The sequence below is a fragment of the Orycteropus afer genome, unplaced genomic scaffold (assembly GCF_000298275.1).
Source record: "Orycteropus afer afer isolate SDZICR_OR568_19922 unplaced genomic scaffold, OryAfe1.0 scaffold00246, whole genome shotgun sequence".
Lineage (NCBI taxonomy): Eukaryota > Metazoa > Chordata > Mammalia > Tubulidentata > Orycteropodidae > Orycteropus > Orycteropus afer.
Window position 1 is genome coordinate 4,255,197 of NW_006921833.1, and position 10,746 is coordinate 4,265,942.

General features: G+C 40.7%; 1 protein-coding gene across 1 annotated transcript in view; it reads right to left on the reverse strand.

Moving 5' to 3' along the window:
• Positions 1-10,490, reverse strand: part of TEC (tec protein tyrosine kinase) — a 160,295-nt gene extending 149,805 nt beyond the window's left edge. The window contains exon 1 of the mRNA XM_007949449.1: positions 10,353-10,490. Coding sequence (XP_007947640.1) covers positions 10,353-10,490 — 138 coding nt within the window. The remainder of the gene's footprint in view (positions 1-10,352) is intronic.
• Between the last annotated feature and the right edge of the window lie 256 nt (positions 10,491-10,746).

Consider the following 10,746-nt stretch of genomic DNA (forward strand, 5'->3'; position numbering starts at 1 on the left):
CCATGTCCTCTTCTGAACTCAGCTTACATTTCTGGAAGTTCCCTGCCAATGTGTTGCTGCAACAATTTTTAAATTATCTTCAGTAACATTTTACTTGCATATGGTATTAATGATATTGTTCAGTAATTTCCACATTCTGCTGTATCACCTTTCTTTGGAATGGGCACAAATATTAATCTCTTTCTTCCGGTCAGTCAGCCAGGTAGTTGTGTTCCAAGTGAATGATAGTAGTATTAATTGGTCTTTCTCGTAGGCATATGGATGTTATCCTATCATTAACAGCATTGTACTTCAGAATAAATCTTGAAATTTTATTTTTGATGATGAATGTAAAACCATTCCTCTTCAATTTGTTATTCCTGGCATAGCAGACCATAGACAATTATCTGATTCAAAATGGCCAGTGCCAGTCCATTTCAGCTCACTAATGCCTAGGATATCCATGTTTATGTGTTCCATTTCATTTCTGACGTTTCATATTTCCCTAGATTCATACTTCATACATTCCATGTTCGGATTATTAGTGCATGTTTGCAGCTGTTTCCTCCCATTTTTAGTCATGCCCCATCAGCAAATGAAGGTCCCAAAAGCTTTACTCCATCCATGTCATTAAGGTTGTCTCTACTTTGAGGAAGCAGCTCTTCCCCAGTTGTATTTTGAGTGCCTTCCAACCTATGGGGCTCATCTTCCAACACCCTATCAGACAATGTTTCAGGACTACTCATAAAGTTTTCAAGTAATATATCAAACACTGTTTCACTGTTATTCACAAGGTTTTCACTGGCCAATTTTTTCAGAAGTGGATGGCCCCATCCTTCCTCCCAGTCTGTCTTCATCTGGAAGCTCTGTTGAAACCTGTCCACCACGGGTGATCCTGCTAGTATTTGAAATATTGGTGGCATAGCCTCCAGCCTCACAGCAACACACAAGCCACCAGGGTATGACAAACTGACAGATGAATGATCGATTAGCTCCCTATTATGTCTTAAGTTTCAGCTCCTTGACAGAGAAAATAGTAAGTACTGTTGAATGAAGACTGATAACTTGGCAAATTAAGGGATAAATCATATCCTAGGACTCTAGACCTAGCATTTTGGCTCTTTACAGGGTTAGTGATGAGGAAGATGGGCTCCAGACAATAGATAGGAATCAGAAGTGGGAGAAGTGCCTCAAGAAATGAAGTTGATATACCACCTTATTTCAGAAATAAGGAAATTCAATTGCCAATTAGAAAATGAGCTTTCATGGAATAATAAAATCGAGAATTTTCTGAACCATAAAAATATCTAATACACTGACCACTGTACTTTCAGTGGAGTATTTAGGGCTATACTTTTATTATTATTATTACAACCTGGTGGATTGAGTGGTAGCCTCTAAAGTTTGATGTAAATGCTTTGAATTGCCCTGTAATGGGAAAAAAAAAAACAAAACATTTTTAATTGTTCTTTGGGTGCAAATTTACCGAGCAGAATTTGTTTTACATTCAACATTTCGTGTATATTTGGTTTCACTCCCCAGTTATCATCCCCAATCCTAACCTACTCTTTTCCTTTCCCTTCCCTGTGACTCCCCCTCACACACACCCATCCCTAGTGCCCTTCATAGTTATGCATTCCCATCTATCCAGCTTTCCCTTCATGTGAATGCCACCCCACTGGTGCCCTGTGGCCAATTGCTCCAAGGGGTGTACCTCCATAGAGTAGGCGGGTGCATCACCCTGGGTTAGGTGTTCTGCACGTAAGACTTACTCCTGTTGTGCTGAGAGCCAGACCTTTGGAGTGATATCCCAAGGCCATAGTCTTGGGAGTCCCACCAGGCTCTATATGACCAGTAATTCTGGTTGTTCTTGTGTTTGGGGGAAAAAAAAAATTCCCCACTCCACACTCACTTCACAGAATCCTAGATAGTGCCAGAAATACAGACCTTCAGGTGGAGATTAGAAAGACCCTGTAAAACTAAGGTTCCCACTTGGGGATCCAACTAGTCTATGAATACAACTGAGGCAGAAGCATCAGAACAACTCAGAAAGTTCATAGGCACTTATCCTTGAATCACTAGGAGTCTCAGTTTTCCAGGACTGCTCAAGAAGATGACCCTGTGTAATCTAGGAGGGTCTGTCTGAATATGAGAGGTTGCTCAGGGTGTTTAGGAGACACATGTCATCACACTTCTAACTGATTGCCTCCACCATCCCATCAGACTTAACCTGGTTCAAAGATGAAAATTTCAAGCATTTCATTACAAAGAATGATTGTTTAATTTCAGTACAACTGGAATAAAATTGTAAGGAAAGTGCCTGTGGTATTATGGGAAGAGCACTGGACTTAGTCAGAATTAAAGGCTTAAATCCTGACTCTTCTACTTACAAGTATCCATTCTGGTTCTATGGTTCTTTCTGAATGTTATGGTTCAAGATATACATTTAGAATAAACCAGCTCTGGTGGCAGAATAAGGCTGTTAAGCAGAAGGTCAGCAATTCAAACCCACCATGCTGCTCCATGGGAGTAAGATGAGGCAAACTATTTCCATACAGATTTACAGCCCAGTTGCTATGAGTCAGAATTGACTTCATAGCAGTGAGCTGGCCTGTTTCTAAGGACTGAGAACTCATCTCTCCTTTGACCCTTCCAGCCATCTAACATGTACCCATTACCCAACTCTGCAGCAAGCCCTCAGGAATGAAAAAACAGATAAGTTGTAACCCCTATTCTCAAAGAGCTTAAAGTCTAATGGGGGTCACAGATCTGTAAATAAAGGCAGGTAACCAAAAGGCCAAGATAATACATGTACAGGGCACCAAGGAGGGGAGGATCCATTGTAACTTTGATGGAAGGAATACAATAAAGGCTTCAGAGAGAAGGTGAGGCTTGAGCTGAGTAAGGAAAGATGAGCAAGTGTTTACCAAACACTTAACATATTTTTGATACATAAAACAGTTGGTAGCTGGATAGATGAATGAAGGCAGGCACAGATGGAAGTCAGTCCATGTAAACAGAACAATATTGTCCAAGGCACAATGTAAAAAAGCAACTGCAGGTAAAAGACATTTGCTGGGGGTGATGGTTTATAAAAGAAAAAAAAAAAAAAAACACTGCCATTATGTTGATTCCAACTCATACTGACCCTATAGGAAGAGTAGACCTATCCCATAGGGTTTCCAACACTGTAAATCTTTACAGAAGCAGACTGCTTCACCTTTCTCCCATGGAACAGTTGGTGAGTTCAAACCACTGACCTTCTGGTTAGCAGCCATATGCTGTAACCACTGCACTCCCAGAAATCCTGGGGGTGATGGTAGAGGATAGGAAAAGCTGCATCAAGCACCTTCTATTCTAAACTCGAAGGAAAAGAAAGAACTCACTGCCATCAAGTCTGACTCATATCGACCCCTATTTAGTTTCCAAGGCTATAAATCTCTATGGAAGCAGACCACCCCATCTTTCTTCCACGGAGCAGCTGGTGCGTTTGAACCACCAACTTTTTGTTTATCAGTCAAATGCCCTTAACCGCTACACCACCAGAGCTCCTTGTATTCTAAACTAAGAAGTTTTAATTTGATTCTAGACAAGATGCAGAGCACCAGGTTTTAAATATCCCCCTGATAGCTGAAAGGGTGAAAGATGAAGATCCAAGAGTAGAATCAGGCAGGGCAATAACTCAGCTAAGCAGTTTGGGCTGGGGCTGCACTGAGACTGTAGAGGAAGAAAGAAGAACTCATGGGGCTCAGTGCCAGTTCCAAAGCGTGCTGGAGGTCGGAACGGTGATTTTAAAAAGGAGGAGTTAAGAATGTAAGGAGATAAACAATATACATGAGAGTGATTTTTAAGCTACATATACAGATAAAAGGACATTATTTTATAAATTCCAATTATATTGTGGCATAACAAGGATGAAAACCCTATCTAATACTAATTTGCCTCTGTTGTCGTTATGTGCCGTCGAGTCAAACCCGACCCATAGTGACCCCTCCTTGGGTTTCCGAGCCAAAATCACTACGGAAGTAGCGATACCTTCCTTCCAAGGAGTGGCTGGTGGGTTTGAACCGCCAGCCTTCTGGTTAGCAGTCAAGCGTCTTAGGCGCTACACTAACAGAGCTCCTAATTTGCCTCTATCACAAAAAAAAAAAAAAAAAAAATCCAAATAAAGTCATAAATGAAAGTAATAAATAAAGTTTTCCTCAAAGCTTTTCAAGTCAAACCTTATCCTTACTCTAAAGAGCATTAATAGATTTTTATTTTTTTTAGTTCTCCCTAGAGGATCAACATTGTTACAAATCTAGGCTTTGAAGAAGCAGCCTGATTATTAAGTAGCATAGTGCCTAAGGCACTTGACTGCTAACCAGAAGGCTGGAGGTTCAAACCCACCAGCCACTCCTCAGAAGGAAGATTAGGCAGTCTACTTCCGTAGTGATACTGCCTCGGCAACCCAAGGAGGGGTCGCCATGAGTAGGGTCTGACTCAATGGCACACAACAACAACAACCACATGAGCAAGTTATTTAATCTTTCTAAGCCTCATCTTTTAAATAGAGGTAATAATAAGACTTAGAAATAGCCCCAGCGACACAATGGCTAAATGCTTGGGTGCTAACCAAAAGATCAGTAGTTCGAAACCACCAGCCACTGTGCAGGAGAAAAGACAAGGCATAGCAATCTGCTACCATAAAGATGACAGCCTAAGAAACTCCATAGGGGCAGTTCTACTCTGTGCTATAGGGTGGGTATAGACTGGAATCAAGAAGAAGACTTAGAGGGCAGTGGCGCTTCAGTGGTAGAATTCTCACCTTCCATGTCAGAGACCTGGGTTTGACTCCCAGGCAATGCACCTCAAGCACAGCCAGCACTCATCTCTAAGTGGGGTCTTATGCATTGCTACGATGCTGAACGGTATTCTGCAGCACTTCCAGACTAAGACTTGCAAAAAACAGCCAACGAAAACTCTATGGACCCACAATGGCCTGATCCCATTGTGCATGTGATCGCCATGAGCTGGGGGCTAACTCAACAGCAGCAAACAATAACACAATTAAAACTTAACATAGCATTGTTCTGAGGAATAAAGGAAACAATGCAAGTAAAGTACTGAGCACAGTGCTTGACAGGTAATTAGTGCACACAAAAAATTATATTAGTATTCTTATCCTTATTACAACTAGTGTGCTGAAAAAAATTAACACAGCAGACCCAAGACCACTTTTCTTAGAAAGGCGTGCTACAAAAATGTCCCTTGGCTGACTATCTGGGACTAGGATTTCATCAGGGTTCTCGCCATCCCTAATTGAAAAGAGTGGCTCACTTTGCCTAAACTGTTCCTACAAATAATGGATGTTTTATATTAACTAACTGCGTTCCTTCTGGGAGTCTGGAATTTTACTATGTGCTCCTGAGAGTGTACCTATGTGACCAGTCTCCAGTAAAGACATTGGGCAATAGATAAATATCATAGCCAGTTGATTTTCAACAATGGTGCCAAATCAATTCAATGGGAAAAGAATAGCTTCATCAACAAATGATACTGAGACAACTGGATTTCCATATGCATAAGAGTTAAACTCAATCTCACACTATATATGAAAATGAACTCAACATGGACCAAAGACCTTCATATAGGACCTAAAGCCATAAAACTCTTAGAAAAGAAAATAGAGGTAAATCTTCAGCCCTCGCATTTAGCAATGGATTCTTAGATACAAAGCCAAACCATGAACAACAGAAGAAAAAAATGGATAAACTGGACTTCATCAAAATTAACACCTTGGTGTATCAAAAGACATTACCAAAAACAGTGAAAAGATAACCAACCTACAGAATGGAAGAAAATATGTGTAAAACGTATAACTAGCAAGAGCCTAATAATCCAGAATATTTAAAGAACTCATACAACTCAACTGAAAAATATGCACTTAAATAGGCATTTCTCTAAAGAAGATACATAAATGGCCAATAAGCACATGAAAACATGCTCAATGTTATTAGGGAAATGCAAAGCTAAACCACAATGGGATACCAGTTCCCACATCCTTTACTGATCTCTTTTACAGTTCACTAGGATGGCTACTATCAAAAATTGGAAAATAACCAGTCTTGTCAAGGACATAGAGAAAGGCTGGCAGTTCAAACCCACCAGCCACTCCTCGGAAGGAAGGTTGGGTAATCTAATCTACTTCCATAGTGATACCACCTCGGAAACCCAAGGAGGGGTTGCTATGAGTCGATTAGGACTCTAGGGCAGTGGGTTTGGTTTGGTTTTTTTTTAGCGCAGTGCTGATGGGAATGTAAAATGGTTGCCACTGAGAAAAACAGTGTGGTAGTTCCTTAGAGAGTTAAACATAGAATTATCATACGACAAAGGACAAATATTGCATGATCCTACTTATAACAACCCTATACAGGCAAATGCATAGAGATAGGGAGTAGATTAGTAGTTACTGAGGGCTAAGAGTAGGGGTGAGTAAGTTACTGCTTAATGGGTATAGACTTTCTGTGTGGGCTGAGGGAAAAGTTTTGGAAATAAATAGTGGTGAAGGTTGCAACAAAAAAAGCAAACAAAACACACCTTGGGCGCTGAGTCTTTAACGAGCTTCCCCAGTAGACAACATTTCACCATTTTCATAATTCAGTGCTACAGGAATTAAGTACATTCTGTGTGACTCCATTGGAGTTGTAAGCCTAGTTTCTTCCAGACTTTGCCCCACATGCCTTTTTCCTTTGCTGATTTTGCTTTGTATCATTCCACTGCAATAAACTGCAGCTATGAGCATGACTATATGCTAAGTACTGTGAGTACTCCCAGAGAATCACCAAACCTAGAGGTGGTCTTGAGGCCCTGACACAACTAATCTCCCTATTTCTTTGATTTTCGAACTATTTGCCAGTTTCTCTACTGGGGCAGCAAACCAACTAAGTTAGTAGAACACAGTCCAATTATAAAAAATACCAATTTATTAAAAATCAGCCCTTCTTAGCCAAAGATAGTTGCAGATTTACATATTATTTGCTTTTTTTTTTTTGGCCTTTTTTGATTCAACATCTCAAAACACAGAAATCTTGCTTTCTCACAATTATTTAATGAGGCCTCTTTCCTGATGAAACTTCAGCCTGTTCTTCCCTAACTCTCATCTCTCACTACCTCATGGAGTGTCCACTGAAACATCAGATGGGCTAACCCAGTGCCATTTCAGTCCCCGACTAAAAGGCAGCATCACTTGCAAAGTCCCCAGTGTCCTCTGCTTGGTGTTGTGATGAGTCAGAGCAAGCACTATAAATTGCCAGGAAGATCTCTTTTACAGTTCACTAGAATATGCAGGTGAATGACGCATTTGAATTATGATGCTGGGGAAGAATACTGAATATCCCACGGGCTGTGAGAAGAATGAACAAACCTGTCTTGGAAGAAATATAGCAAGAATGACCCTCAGAAGCAAGGATGGCAAGACTTCATCTCTCGTACCTTGGACATATTCTCAGGGGGAGCAGTCCCTGGAGGAGAGCATCATACTTGGTAAAGTAGAAGGTCAGGAAAAAAGAGAAGCCCCTCAATGAGATGGATTGACACAGTGGCTGCGACAATGGGCTCAAGCGCAGCGACAGTTGTGAGGACGGCGCAGGACCGGACAGCGCTTTGTTCTGTTGTTCCTAGGGTCTCTGTGAGTCTGAGCCAATAGGAAGGCACCCAACAAGAAGGGAATATGCAGAAATGCAAACTGCAAGGAAGGCAACCCAAGAATGGCTCACAGAGGAAACTGAAATACAAGTTTTGCAATACCAGACTTGAAAAAAAAAAGTTTAACTGAATTTCTCACCATCTAGAACAGAATTTCTCAGCATATTTCAAAAAGCCCAATACTTAATAGGAAGAATTTCAATAAAAGCTTTGTTTCCTATCCTGTTGAGGGAGCTGGGGTCCAGAAAGCGCAGAAAGGATGGGCATCTGTCTGAGATTAAGATTGATAAGAGTTTAATAAAGTATAGTGGAATATTATACCATATTTGATTGCCATGAAGAAACTAGGAATCATAGTTACTACATCAATGGACAGCCTCCCCACTGTTTTTCTTTTGAAAACAAGAGGGCTATGAACAAATTAAAATAACTATCTTTAGGACTGCTTATTTTAACCCCTAAATGGTGCCCATGGTCTTTCTAATCCATCTCTAGAATCTTTTTATTTTTTAAAACACATACAGGTTTTATTTTTAAAGACAGAGTCAGAATAATGAAGTTCTGAATACTCTTCCGTATTATGTTCCTGTCTAGCTACTACTCATCTCTAAGGTCTAGACCCTCCCTGACATTGCCCTCCTCAAATCCACACAATATACTGTATGAACTCCACATCCCCACTCTTCCAAAACTGCCCTGACAAAGATCATTGTCTATAAGCGCTAATAACCTCCCCAAACTCCTCTTAAACACTGATGTTTCCTGGTGCTACATTCTTGACACTTTTCTTTATATTCTCAACTTGGGTTATTTCACCCACATCATGCCTTTATGGGGAGCTCTGTTAGCACAGTGGCTAAGGCATTTGACTGCTAACTAGAAGCCTGGAGGTTCAAATCCACCAGCCACTCCTCAGAAGGAAGATTGGACAATCTACTTCAGTAGTCATACTGCCTCGGAAACCCAAGGAGTGGTAGCTATGAATCGAATCTGACTCAACAGCAGTGAGTTTGGGTTTTTTTTTGAGTATGCCTTTATGAGTAGCTGCCCATACATTTGTTGTTGTGGTTGTTATGTGCCATCAAGTCGGACTTGACTCTTAGCAACCCCTCCTTGGGTTTCCAAGGCAGTATCACTACAGAAGTAGATTGCTCAACCTTCCTTCTGAGGAGTGGCTGGTGGGTTTGAACCACCAGCCTTCTGGTTAGCTCATACATAGAGCCTTCTATTTTTAACATTATTTTTGAAATGCTTGTCAATTCTCCTGAATTTATGAAATGGGTCAATTTATTCATTCAGCAAATATATACTGATTATGTGGCATGTACCAGGCTCTGTGTTAGGCATAGGAAATGCTGGATGCCTGTAACTCAATGGAGAGAGAAAGAAATGAAGCAGAATACTAAGAGCACTGCCAGGAAAGGACCTTGGAAAAGATGAGGCCATAGCACTAACTATAAGAATGGCAGATGGCATGAGCCCTCAGCCAGTTAGACAATAAGCAAGAATAAGGCTTGTTGCTGTTATGCACCATCGAGTCACCCGACTCCTAGTGACCCCTCCTTGGATTTCCGAAGCAGTATCACTACAGAAGTAGATTGCCCCATCTTCCTTCTGAGGAATGCCTAGATGGTTTGAACAGCCAGGCTTCTGGTTAGCAGTCAAGTGCCTTAGGCACTATGCTACCAGAGCTCCCAAGAATAAGGCAGGACAGAACAATGACCCCAAGCAGCTTCTGAATGGGAGGTCACAGAGAGAGAAAAGACCCAGGTAACAGTATTTTTTATAACACAACTTCTAGGGGTAGAGAGATGGAAGCCAGAATACTCCACCACCGAAAACAGGGAACTCAGCACATTAATACCAAAAGGGAAAAAAAAAAACAGTGAGCTATTCCTGGCCTTGCAAAGGCATCTAAAAGCCAGGGAGAAAGTTGTCATGTAAGAATTCAGCTCAGTAGTTTAAGAACTCTTGTTTGTTGCAAAACCAAAACAAATCTGTCTTAGAAGAAATATAGTCGGAATGCTTCTTAAAAGCAAGGACGATGAGACTTCATCTCACGTACCTTGGACATGTTATCAGGGTGGACCAGTCCCTGGAGAAGGGCATCATAAAGTACAGGGTCAGAAAAGAGAAGATGACCTTCAATGAGATGGTTTAACACAGTGGCTGCCACAATAGGCTCAAACATAGCATGATTGTGAGGATGGCTCAGGGCCAGACAGTGTTTCTTTCTGTTGTACACTGGGGTGTTTTACGTTGGTACAAACTCAGTAGCACCTAGCAACAACATTTGTATAAAGTGATGGACAGACACACAGCTTACATGTGCTAAACATTTTGATACATAAGGTAGTTTATGGCAAAAAGCCATATACTCAATATACTTAATGAATTCCATAAGGATCTAACACTGATGTAGAAATTTATTTTCTTTAACAGATTAATTTACTAGTGTGATATAAAAGGTATACTTATATGTACTAAACCTATAATCAATAGAACTGTGAATTTTTCTACACATACTCTTGACTGAATCTTTTAATTCCAAATGATAACAAATCATTACCTTCATTTCATTAACCCAAAGCTTTTTTGTAAGACTGGAGAGAGGAGGGAGTCGAGAACAGTATTATAAAACAGTATCAACACGGAAAACAGCAAAGTACATTGTGATTATCTCCTACCTCTGCTCGACCTTCATAGTAGGTTAGCATGGACTTTGTAAGTACAAAAAGTCTCTCTTTGTAGTTTAAGGGTGATGTCTTCTTTTTCTGTTGTGACCTTTTAATAAGAATCTCCTCTAGAATAGTGTTCAAACTCATCTCGGTCTTCTGATCACTCCTTCTCCTGCCATTGAAAATCCCAGTATTCTAAAGAGAGAAAATAAATAGCTAAAATAAAATGTGACATTTGAATTTTTCAAAGACGTTGCCATCTCAAATGACTGAATAGGCTTGGCCCTTACCACAGCTGGAGCAGATGAATGTTAGTCTGTGCACCTGGACTGTGACTGCCCAGGGCACAAATCTCAACCTACCTGCCTACCCTATCTCCATTCTGCTCTTCCATGTCCCCATA